A 12,620-nucleotide genomic window follows, 5' to 3' on the forward strand; every position below is an offset into this window, starting at 1 on the left:
TCATAAAGTTCAACATTTCAGAGACTTCCTTCCTTGAGGTCAATGAACTGATGACACAGAGCATTAAAACTTCAAATACAAAATAAAGAGCAGATGAATTTCCTATTTAACTGGAAAGATATTGTTTCCATATAATGTTGGTACCAATAAAAACAGAAAAGTAGAAACCCAAGAAGATGGCAACAAAAAAGCTTCACGCTGAAAAAAGTTTCCCCACAATCCTTTAGGCCTTTTATATTACAGCTACTTGAAAAAACATTCCACACATTTGTGTCACTTGCATAGCGTTTTCAAAAACAAATAAATATTATTTCCCTATTATCTGAAGAGGTGTCATCTTACATTAGGTTGCTGATATAAGGACTAAAGTATTACATTTCAATATGTATACATTAATAATGTTCTTTATATCGGGGCACCTGGGTGGCTCAGCCAGTTGAGCGTCTGACTTCAGCTTGGGATATGATCTCAGGGTTCAGGAGTTCGAGCACCATGTCGGGCTCTGTGCTGACAGCTCAGAGTCTGGAGCCTGCTCCGGATTCTGTGTCTCCCCCTCTCTCTCTGCCCCTCTCCCACTTACTCTGTCTCTCTCTCTCTCTCAAAAATAAATAAAAACATTGAAAATTTAAAAAAAATAATGTTCCTTATATCATCTTAGTTAAATGTGACATAGCTGAACTATAGTGAAAACAGCATATATATATATATATATATATATATGTATGTATATATATATATACATACATATATATATATATATGTATCTTTTTGTAACAGACACTTATTGAATACATCACTGTTGAATGAAAGAACCATCTGACAGGATTAAATGAGAAAACTTAAGATGCCTGGTTAATAATCTGTTCACCCCTCAGGGGCTGTTTTAAAGTTCCAACTATTGGGAAGAAAAAATTTAGACACTACCAACCTAGAAAACTTGCTACTGTCCTTTGCTAAACATTAAAAGCAAATACAGTTGGCCCTCAAACAACAAAGGATGAACTGTGCAGGTTCACTTATGCACATATTTTTTTCAATAAATATATCGGAAAATTCTTTGGAGATTTGCAATAATTTGAAAAAACTCACAAATGAATCATGTAGACTAGAAATAATGAAAGAATCAAGAAAAAGTTACATGTGTCAGAAATGCATAAAATATAGAGACATACTGGTCTATTTTATCATTTACTACCATAAAACATACACAAATTTATTGCAAAAAGCTAAAAAGTATCAACACTTACAGACTGTACACTATCTTCTCATTTGTCATGTCTGGTGTTAGTAACACATACATCGACAGTGTTCTGTATCTTGTACGACAATATTGATGTAGGTACCAACAGACAATTCATCTTGTAAACAGTTGAGGTAAACTTATGGTTTGGATACATACCATACTGTAAGTGTATTTTCTCTTCTCTGCTGTTCTTGACATTCTTTCCTCTAACTTACTTGATTGCAAAAATAAAGCATATGATACATATGACATACAAAATATGTACGTGTATATGTATGTTTAAGTTCTCTGTTCAACTGTTTATGTTCTCAGTAAGGCTTCCAGTCAACAGTAGGCTATTGGTAACGTTTTGGGGGACTCAAAAGTTATATACAGATTTTCGACTGCACGGAGTTTGGTGCCTCTAACCTTTCTGCTGTTCAAAGGTCAACTGTAGTGAACTCTGTGTAGTAATGAAGATATGTCTGCCAAGCTAATATAGCCCAAAGCACCAGATCTTGGGAGGGTTATTTGTCTTTTTTCTGACTTGTTCCCTGCTTATTATACGTGTTATTTTTAAGCTCTTTAGTGTGAACCACAAAAACTAAGCAAATGACTCCACCTAGTGGAATTAATATTTAATAGAAACAAAAAAAAAACAATGATTTTAGATATGATTTACAAAAGAGATGATTTGAGTATAAGTTTGCATAAATCTATTACTAAACGTGGGCATATGGGAAGAATTCTCAGCTAAACTCTGTGAGACTCTGGGAGTTTTCCAGAAGAATATCAATGGCTTGTGATCAACACAGTATTTTACATAATAAAGACCATTAAAAAGTTGTTGTATTAGTTTCATATATTGGAGTGAATTGTGCATTTGTGTGCCTTACCTGGGCCACACAAAATGATCTGGGTAGTTCTACACTCATCTATGTTAATTTATATTGTAACAAGAAACAAGACCTACTGAGAAAATAAGGAGAAAGCTCAAGTTGGTTACCTCACCAACCATTACCACTAGTAGAAACATAAGTCTTCTGTCCACTTTATTTATTTTTTAAATGTTTATTTTTGAGAAAGAGAGAGACAGTATGAGTGGGGGAGGAGCAGAGAGAAGGAAACACAGAATCTGAAGCAGGTTCCAGACTCTGAGCTGTCAGCACAGAGCCCCACACAGGGCTCGAACCCACAAACCGCGAAATCATGACCTGAGCCAGTCTGACGCTCAACCGACTGAGCCACCACCCAGACGCCCCCATCTGTCCACTTTAAATGGTCAATTATCTTCAAAGAAATTATCTTTAAAGAGACAAACTACTAAAATATTTTTACTTATTCACATATTAAGCGTTTCTGGTGCTTTTCGTTCCTTTGTGTAGATCCAAGTTTCTTACTGATATGATTTTCCTTCTACCTAAAAAACTTTGACATTTTCTGTAGTGTGGGTCTGCTAACAAATTATCTTGGCTATTGTTTGACTGAAAAAAATATATTTCACCTTCATTTTTGAAAGACATTTTTGCTGGATTAGTGTTCCAGGTTGACTTTTGACTTTTCAACACTTTAAAGATGTCATCCCATTGTCCCAAGCCTTGTATTACCTCTGAGAGGTATTTTATTTTACATAATGTATCCCTTCATTTTAAATTCCTTTAAGATCTCTTTATCACTGGTTTTCAACAATTAAGATAGTCCTTGGATTGGTTTCTCTGTGTTTATTCCACTTGGAACACATCATCTTCCTTGCTACTATGGATTTATACTTTTCACAAAATTTGGAAACTTTTTAGCCATTATTTTTTTCAAATATAGTTTATCCCCTACTTCCCTCTGATTCCTCTGGGATTCCACTTACATTTATTTGGAAGGGCAAAAAGATGATAATGTTTTATAAACTCTAATGGTTTTGACTATAACAGTTCATCTTAGTAAAAATACATGATTAGCCATGATAATCCAAGTATATAAATACAGCAATATTTTTTTAAGTTTATTTATTTTGAGAGAGATAAAGTATGAGTGGGGGAGGGGCAGAGAGAGAGAGAGGGAGACAGAGGGAGAGACAGGGAGAGAGAGAGAATCCCAAGCAGACTCTGTAGTGTCAGTGCAGAGCCTGCTGCCTTGAACTTACCAACCATGAAGTCATAACCTGAGCCGAAGTCGGATGCTTAACCAACTGAGCCACCCAGGTGCCCCAAGGCAGTGATCCTTTATTAATTGTTTTCTCATGTGACCATAAGTCTTTACTTCTGGATATTAACAGTTTGGAGAGAGCTAGCTATGAGGAGGCATAGTGCAAAACAGAATCCAGAGATGGCTTGCCCTTACGGAGAAGGCTTCCTTACTATACATGAACTGCAAAACAACTTGTGGCAAAGCAGAGGGCAGCAATTAAGTCTGTGGAAGACTTAATTCTGACTGGATGACTATTCTCCTGGAACAAATTTTAGACATCTCTCAGCTGCTGGGAGGGACACCTGGTCCCGAGGACATACAATGGAATGGTGCCTTCCAGCTGATGCTGTGGCCTTGGACCTTGGCAGAGTTGGACTGGGACGGCAGGGTTCCATCCACCCCAGAAGCCCACAATACTGCTCAGGGTCCTACCTATTCCTAGAAGGCTACAGATGTGTGGCCTGGCATGCACAATTCACTACTGTAAGAGCCTTGGGGCTGTACTGTCCCCAGTCTTGGGCCAGAGCCCACTGCCACCCCCAGCCTGGCTGTCCCCCTGAGGCAAAGCACCTCTTATACTGTTCCTCTAGTGGGGTGAGGGGTAGATGAAGACTGGGATTTGGTGTCAGGTGGCAAGAGCTAGACTCTGAACAGGTGAGTCTGGAACAAGGGGGAGCCGGCATCTGGGGTGCCGAGGTGTTTCTCATCCAAGAAAGGAAGGAGGACGGGAAGGAGGAAAAAGAAAGGAAAGAAAAGGAAGGGAAGAGAAGAAAGGAGGAAGGGAGGGGAGGAGGAAGAAAGAAAAGGAAGGGAAGGAAGGGAAGGGAGAGGAGAGGAGAGAAGGGGAGGGAAGGGGAGGGAAGGGGAGGGAAGGGGAGGGAAGGGGAGGGAAGGGGAGGGAAGGGGAGGGAAGGGGAGGGAAAGGAAAGGAAAGGAAAGGAAAGGAAAGGAAAGGAAAGGAAAGGAAAGGAAAGGAGAGAGGAAGGGGGGTAGGCAATGAGGGAGGCAGGAAGAAAGGAATGCAGGAAGGGAGGGAGGGTGGCTTGGTTTATGGCCACCCTTGACATTGTCCTGAGAGTACTGAGGCTCCCTTCACTTTTGTGTCTTTTGTTATTATGTTATTTACTGCTAGAGAAAAGAGTTATTATTGTAGTTCAATCTTCGATTTCTTCACTAAACTCACTGACTTGTTCTAATAGGGTTCCAGTTAATTTTCTTGTATTTTTTGTATCATGGCAGATAATCATACTACCTTTATAATAATAATATTCTGACTCCTTCTTCCAAGTATTTATGATACTTCCCTTTCATTGTAGCATTGCTGCAGCCAGATTACCAATAAAAAGTTAAGAGTACTCGCAACATTTTTATCATGTTTCTATTCCCATGCTAAACTTTGAAATGTTTAACCACCGAATATGAGGTTTACAAGTGTTTGCTATATACTCTTCATCAAGTTATGATATGAGGGTGTTTGAAATTTTATACTATGCTTTTTGTGCATCTATAGAAGTTATATTTTTTCTTTTTAAATTTAATGTCATGAGGTCATCCTTGCACTCCTATGATAAATCACACTAATCTTACTCTGATCTATTATTTCTTAATATATTCCTGGATTCGTTTTATATTGCTTTTCATCCAGTTTATAAGGGAAATTAGTCTTTAGCTTTCTACTTTGTGCTATCCTTTCTGAATTGATGTCAGTATAAAGGCAAGTCCTAAGCAATTATTTAAGAAAAGTACATCCTTGGGACACTTGGGTGGCTTAGTCAATTAAGCGTCCATCTCTTGGTTTCAGCTCAGGTCGTGATCTCATGGTTCGTGAGATCGAGCTCTGCGTCAGGCTCTGCCATCAGAGCCCAGAGCCTCCTTGGGATTCTCTCTCTCCCTCTCTTTCTCTGCCCCTCCTCCACTCACGCATGCTCATGCTTTCTCGATAGACAAATTAAAAAAAAAAAAAAAAGAAAATTCTATCCCTCACTTTTTTAGTGTTAATTATACAAGTCAGATACAAATACATTCTCCCTGTGAAAAGTTAAAAATGGCAGATGCAGTGAATTTGTATTCTGTCAACTTGGCTAAGCAGAAACTCAGTTTCCCATAATTTCCTCTCCTTTGGTATGTACAGGTTAGTTTGGGCCGTAAGAGACGTCTGCAATAGATTTGGAAGGCACAAGAAGCAACCATGTTGTTCTAGTTCCTACAAGATCTTGGGGCGCCTGGGTGGCGCAGTCGGTTAGGCGTCCGACCTCAGCCAGGTCACGATCTCGCAGTCCGTGAGTTCGAGCCCCGCGTCAGGCTCTGGGCTGATGGCTCAGAGCCTGGAGCCTGTTTCAGATTCTGTGTCTCCCTCTCCCTCTGCCCCTCCCCCGTTCATGCTCTGTCTCTCTCTGTCCCAAAAATAAATAAACGTTGAAAAAAAATTAAAAAAAAAAAAAAAAAGATCTTCTTCAGCTTCTCCAACTCCTGGGCCATGTTTAGCTCCATAACTGAAGATGCCAGCCTCTCCTGTAGGTCACCCCCACACCACAACTGACGGCCTGCTACAAATTCTAGTTCATCCTTGCAGGTCTCTCCGTTTGCCCCTGTTCCCCCCCTGTTTCTCATGTGCCTTTCCTTCCGGGCTGTGTGCCCTAGTGATTTCAGGCTTCAGCACCAGACACCAAAGAAACAGCCCTTCACTCACCGTTTGAACAGTTCTCTTAACTGTATAAGGTCAAATCTCGGCACAAAATCATATACGTGGAACACACACACCTATGCATATATGTATTGTGTAAGTGTGCATGCATGCGTGCCTGTGCGTGTGTTCTGCTTCTCTGACCGAACCCTGAACCACAATCAGCTACTGGCAATGATTCCAGAGGAAGAAGAATTGAAGGATGGGCTTTCTGATTAGTTCTGGGTGACCCGGCACGGGATCTCCGATCTCATTAAAGGCATTAAAGGCCCTGTTCCCAGTGTGAAGGAGTCCAATGCAGTCCCTGGGATGCAGAGGCAAAAAGATACCTGCCATGAAGACGAGGCTCCGGGTAACCAAGTGTTTGCTGCCATCTCTGCTGCCGGAGGACGTTTTACTGGCAATAAGAAACACGACGGGGTTGGTTGCCTCTCAGTTTGCTGAGGGCATTGGGGAAAAATGAGCTCAGGACTTGGGATTAGCCAGACACTTGGTAGCTAGTCAGTTAAGGGGGAAACATTTGGTATAGTTTCATGATTAAAAAAAAAAAAATTCCCATAAGTGACAGTCTGCTATATATATGCAACTTTTCATATAATTATTACGCTTAGTATCTATATAAGAATTCTCTCTGTTAAATTTGCTCATTGCTCTGTAAGATTTTATTTATTTCTTATTGATTCATGGGGCTTTACTCTAGATAGTAGGTCCTGGTTGATTATACATTTTGCAAATACTTATTTGCAAGTACTAGCTTGCCTTTTGACTTATTTATGACATATTTTGTCATGGAGTTTTAAATTTTTGAAAAGGAAATTATATAACAAACCTTAATAAAATATAGAGAAAATAATTCCATCCATGTATTTACTAGGGAAAAAACAAGTTTGAAAATGAACAGCTAACCATTCTACTTCAAGAAAGTAGAGAAAGAATAGCAAAGGCAACTAAATAATATGGAAGTAAAGAATTAATAAAAACGACAGGAAAAATAAAATAGAAATTAAAATATATAAATCCAGTAAGCTTTGATTGCTTAATGAAAGTCAAGAGCCTATCCTTTTAAAAGACTAATAAAATAGATAACATTTGGCAAGATTGATGGTACAAATAAAGAACATGCAAACAATTTTAAAAATCAGAAAAGATGGGGCGCCAGGGTGGCTCAGTCGGTTGAGTGTCTGACTTCATCTCAGGTCATGATCTCATAGCCCATGAGTTCAAGCCCTGCATAGGGCTCTGTGCTGACAGTTTGGAGCCTGTAGCCTGCTTCAGATTCTGCGTCTCACCCTCTCTCTGCCCCTCCCCCACTCATGCTCTGTCTCTGTCTCTCTCTCTCTCTCTGTCAAAAATAAATAAACATTCAAAAAGAATTTTAAGAAAATCAGAAAAGAGCCATAAAACAGACAAAAGAAAACTATACAAATTTATAGCAATAAATTTGAAAAATGATTTGAAAATATATGAAGTATTTGCTCAAGTTACAAATTCAGAAAAGACCAGCAGGTCGTTTTAGAAGTCCCTCATTTCCGCCCCAAAAGTCTTTCCTTTGCACTTCCATTTGAATGCTAAATAACTTATTTAGTCAGTCCAGGCAGGAAACAGATGACACATTTAAATGTAGTAATTGAAGGAAATTGAGTGGCTGAGTTAATTAACAAAGGTATAGACCGGGTTAAGAGAAATCCTAGAGAGATAATGAAGCACCCTGCAGCTAGCAACAGCAATAAGCTATTAACGGCCACTAACTAGTCCAATAAGAGGAGGGAACAGTTAATAGAGCCCAGGGAAACAGCAGTAGGGGTAGGGCCCAAAACTAAATTGTGGCTTTTTGTAAGAAAATATCCACTCCTAACCTACAGCACAGTATGGAAGGAGTCTGGGGGTGGGGGTGGGGGGGATGCCTAACCTCTCTCTTCTGCTGGCTTCTAATTTCTTGCTGGTGCCTCTTATTGGCTAAACCCAATTGGCCAAAGGGAAAGGGGGCCCAGTTGAAACAGGCAACAGAAATCAATCTCTGGGGCACAGAACAAGGTAGGGTATGACAGCATGTCGATCTCAAGGGCCAAACGGAAAATATCTAACACAGCCAGGGAAAGAATTCTAGGTCCAAAATAAAATTTTCTAGAAGTTTAAAGATATTTACTCCCTTTTCCTTTTAGAAATCGCTACTGGGAATGCAAAGTCTAAGATCAAGCTGATTTATAAGTACTCTGTAGACACTCTGAATTATTTTTTCAATATGTATAAAATATACAAAATTAACCATTCTAAGTATATAGTCCTGTGGCATTAAGTACATTCATACTGTTGTGCCATCATCATCCCCATCATCACCAGAACTCTTTCATCTTACAAAACTGAAACTCTGTACCAGTTAAACAATAACTCCCATTCTCCCTTTGCTGCAGACCTGGCAATGACCTTTCTACTTTCTGTCTCTGTGAATCTGACTACCCTAGGTACCCCATAAAAGTGCAATGACACAGTATTTGTCTTCTTGTGGCTAGATTATTTCACTCAGGATAATGTCCTCAAGGTTCAACTATGTTGTAGCATGTGTCAGAATTTCCTTCCTTTTAAAGGTTGAATAATATTTCATTGTAGATGTAGCACATTTTGTTTATGTATTGATCCATCAATAGATACTTGAGTTGCTTCCACCTTCTGGTTATTGTGAATAATGCTGCCATAAACATAAGTATACAGGGGTGCCTGGGTGGCTCAGTCGGTTGGGCGTCCGACTTCGGCTCAGGTCATGATCTCACGGTCTGGTGGTTTGAGCCCCGTGTCGGGCTCTGTGCTGATAGCTCGGAGCTTGGAGCCTGCTTCGGATTCTGTGTTCCCTCTTTCTGCCCCTCCCCTGCTCACGCCTCTGTCTCTCTCTCAAAAGTAAATAAACATTTAAAAAAACAAACAAAAAAAAAACCCATAGGTATACAAATATCTGTTCTAGTCTCTGCTCTCAATTCTTTTGGCTGTATACCCACGAGTGAACTTGCTAGATCATATAATAATTCTAACTTCAATTTTTTGAGGAGCTGCCATACTGTCTCTACAATAAGTGCACCATTTTACACTGCCACCAGTGGTGCAGAGTTCCAGTTTCTCCATATCCTTGCTAACATTTATTACTTTCTGGGTTTTTTATATATTTTTTTAAGTCTTATTTATTTATTTTGAGAGGGGCGGGGGGGAGGGACAGAGAGAGAGGGAGAGAGAAAATCCCAAGCAGGCTCTGCACTGTCAGTGCGGAGCCCGATGCAGGGCTCAAACTCACAAACTGCGAGATCATGACCTGAGTGGAAATCAGGAGTCGGACGCTTAACCGACTGAGCCACCCAGATGCCCTATTTTCTGGGTTTTTTAAGTGGCTATCCTGAAAGAGGTGAAATGGTATATCATTGTGGGGTGAGTTCTTTTAGTTGACAACGTTACATTAGTTTCATGTGTACAACTTAGTGATTTTACAAGTTTATACATTATGCTATGTTCACCACAAGTGTGTCCCATTGCATCTACCCAATTATACCATGATAATATCATTGATTATATTCCTTATGCTGTGGCTTGTATTCTCACATGGCTTATTCCATAACTGGAAGCCTGTATCTCCCACTGTCTTTCACCCATTCTACTCACCCCCCATCCCCCTTCCCTCTGGCAACCATCAGTTTATTCTCTGTATTTATCTGTCTGATTCTGCTTTTTGTTCACTTTTTTAAAAAATTCTACTTATGAGTGGAATCATGTTATTGGTCTTTCTCAGTATGACTTTTTTCACTTAGCATAATACCCTCTAGGTCCATCCATGTCATTACAAATGGCACAATCTCATCCTTTTTCATGGCTGTGTAATACTCCTGTGTGTGTGTGTGTGTGTGTGTGCGCGCGCGCACACACACGCACGCCACATTTTCTAGATATTAACCCCTTATTAGATATATAATCTGCAAATATTTCCTCCCATTCTATGGGTTGCCTTTTCACTCTATTGATAGTGTACTTTGGTGCACAAAAGTTTTTAATTTTGATGTCATACAAGCCAATTTGAATTATTTTTGAATTACCATTTTATTCTCAGAATTATAAAATTCTACCACTATCTACCTAGGGATGAATCTTTTTCATTTATCCAGCTTAACAGCTAATGTTGTGCTTATCTGCAACACAGAAAAATTTTTTCATTATTCAATTGATTATCACCTTCATTTTCTGTATAATTTCTTTCTGGTAAGTTTATTAGATAGATATTGAGCATCATAAAACTATTCTTTCATATTTTCTTTCATAGAATTCTTTCTTATTTTCCTCTTTTTCTTTTTTACTATATTCTGGGTAACTATATCACCTTTAACTTCCAGATAATTAATTTGTCCTTTAAAAAGTGTTTATTCTATTAGTTAGCCCTTTCAAAAATGCTATCAATTATATTTTTAAATTCTAAGAATTCTTTCTTGCTCTCTGCTCCCTTTTCATAGCAGTCTATTAGTCTGCTTATAGATTTGATAGATATTAAAATGCCTCTGAGATAGAAAATTAGAATTTATTTAAAGTTCTCTCTGGGTTTTAAATGTTTTGTTTGACATTAGTTACCCTCCTTACTCACCTTGGGCTATCTCTTTCGTGCTATTAGGTTTGCTCAAACATCTGTAGACACATATGAACAGAGGACAAGATTAACTGATATGGACATGAGTGTGGATTCCCTCTAGTTGTACAGACCTAGTTCCCTAATTGGACTCACCTCAGAATAGGTGAGCTGTGGCAGTTATGTGTAAAAGAGACTCCACTTGAAGATATGTGGGCATGAAGAAGGAAGCAAAGGTGGGTTATATCCCACCCTCTCCAACCTAACTGCTGAAATAAGAAGGGCTTGGCAAGGGGCACCTGGGTGGCTCAGTCAATTAGGCATCCTACTCTTGATTTTGGCTCAAGTCCTGATCTCGAGGTTTGCAAGATTGGTTTGCGAGATCGAACACTGCATTGGGCTCTGCACTGACAGTGAGGAGCCAGCTTGAGATTCTCTCTCCCCTACTTCTCTCTCTCTCTCTCTCTCTCTCTCTGTCCCTCCCCCCCCCAAAATAAATCAATAAATAAACCTAAAAAAAGAAGGTCTTGACAACAGATTCTATTTTTCTCTTCAGCACCTACTCTGAACTTCTAGCACTATTTAGTTACTCCGACCTCAATTCTGATTATCTCTCAGTCCCCTTTACTCCCTCCAGGTCCCCTTATTAGAGGACCTTTCTTTGGAGAACAGTTCTCTCATTTATTCTTGGGTTAAATACTGCCAAGCGTATATGCTACGTATAGCGTGTACCTCTGCCTTAGCTATGTAGAATTAACGTTCATATCTAGCACATGAATGCATTTCAAAGAATAAGCACTTTTCAAACCTTGCGATCAATATTTAAGTAAGCATGTAAGAAAAATCTTGCTAACATGATCTCTGGAACCCAAAAATCCACCACAATGCAGAATTATGCTGTTGCAGACACGGGGTTTGGGGAGTTGGCTACAAGACGCAAACCCTTCAGAGATTCGGCTGTGGTTTGGCACCACCCAGTGGCGCTTGTTCTGCCTGGCCTAAATAGGAAGGAGGCCTTCAAGGGCTGAGTCTTGGCTCCCCGCCAGCAGAGTCTCCAGGCCAGTGCGCCTTTAGTCGGCCTGGTCTGGCAAGATCCCAGGGCTATAGGGATCCACCGTTCACCTCCTGCCTCTCAGGACCTCTCAGCCTGTTATTTTCCAGCCCATCCTGGTTCGCCTCCCCGAAGACAAGAACTCTCTGCCGCCCCCACTCCATCATCTCCCCCCACCCCATCAAACACACACCTTTAAAGACGAGGGGAGGAAGATGGTTGCTGAGTGGAAGACAGTGGCCAACCCCATGACGTCTAACTTTGCAGTATAGCAGGATCTTTTTTTTTTTTTTACTCTCCATATTAGTTGTGATTCGCAGCTCGATAAACATCAATCAGGAATATGCCTACATATTCCTGTAGTGCCTACCCATAATTAAGGGTACGAGAGTGGGGTGGAAGGTTTATGGGCCCAGATGCCCTATATGACACCAGATACACCAGGTTGGTGTCGCCACTTGCCCTGGAAGGCTACTCTCTTCTTTAATACAAAGTGGCAAAGCAAAGAGAAACAGCGTGCCAGACCTGCATTACAGCCCAGCGCAAGGGTCTCCGCAGGTGTCCGCATCCAGCCACCTCCTCGCAGGCAATGACTTTGGAAAGAATGGGCCGGGAGGCCTCATGTGAGAGGGAAAGACAGATTTTGAAGACTCCCTACGAGGGTGCGGGCGCACCCGCATGTTTCCACACGGGCCACCACCTCCAGGGACCCGAATTCTGGCGGGACTGAGGCCGTACGGGGCGGGTTCAGGACCCGGTGATTCAGCTCCCCGCCCCTCTGGCGCCGCCGTCGGGATACTGCGGCGCCTGACGTCGCCGGAGTCCACCGCCAGGGGGCGACCACTCCATGAATGGGGGATCGGGAAGGACTAAGAGGAAAACGGGGTCCACT

The 12,620-nt window shown here is 40.8% G+C and overlaps 1 protein-coding gene across 2 annotated transcripts in view; it reads right to left on the reverse strand.

Moving 5' to 3' along the window:
• Positions 1–12,620, reverse strand: part of CFAP299 (cilia and flagella associated protein 299) — a 594,205-nt gene that overhangs the window by 581,349 nt on the left and 236 nt on the right. Inside the window, exon 1 of one of the 2 annotated variants that reach the window (XM_043572381.1) lies at positions 12,254–12,462. The exons of the other annotated variant lie outside the window; for it this stretch is intronic. Coding sequence (XP_043428316.1) covers positions 12,254–12,259 — 6 coding nt within the window. The 5' untranslated portion in view covers positions 12,260–12,462. Of the gene's footprint in view, positions 1–12,253; positions 12,463–12,620 lie in introns of those variants that run through there. 2 annotated transcript variants of the gene reach the window in all.

This window comes from Prionailurus bengalensis, chromosome B1 (assembly GCF_016509475.1).
Source record: "Prionailurus bengalensis isolate Pbe53 chromosome B1, Fcat_Pben_1.1_paternal_pri, whole genome shotgun sequence".
NCBI classification, from domain to species: domain Eukaryota; kingdom Metazoa; phylum Chordata; class Mammalia; order Carnivora; family Felidae; genus Prionailurus; species Prionailurus bengalensis.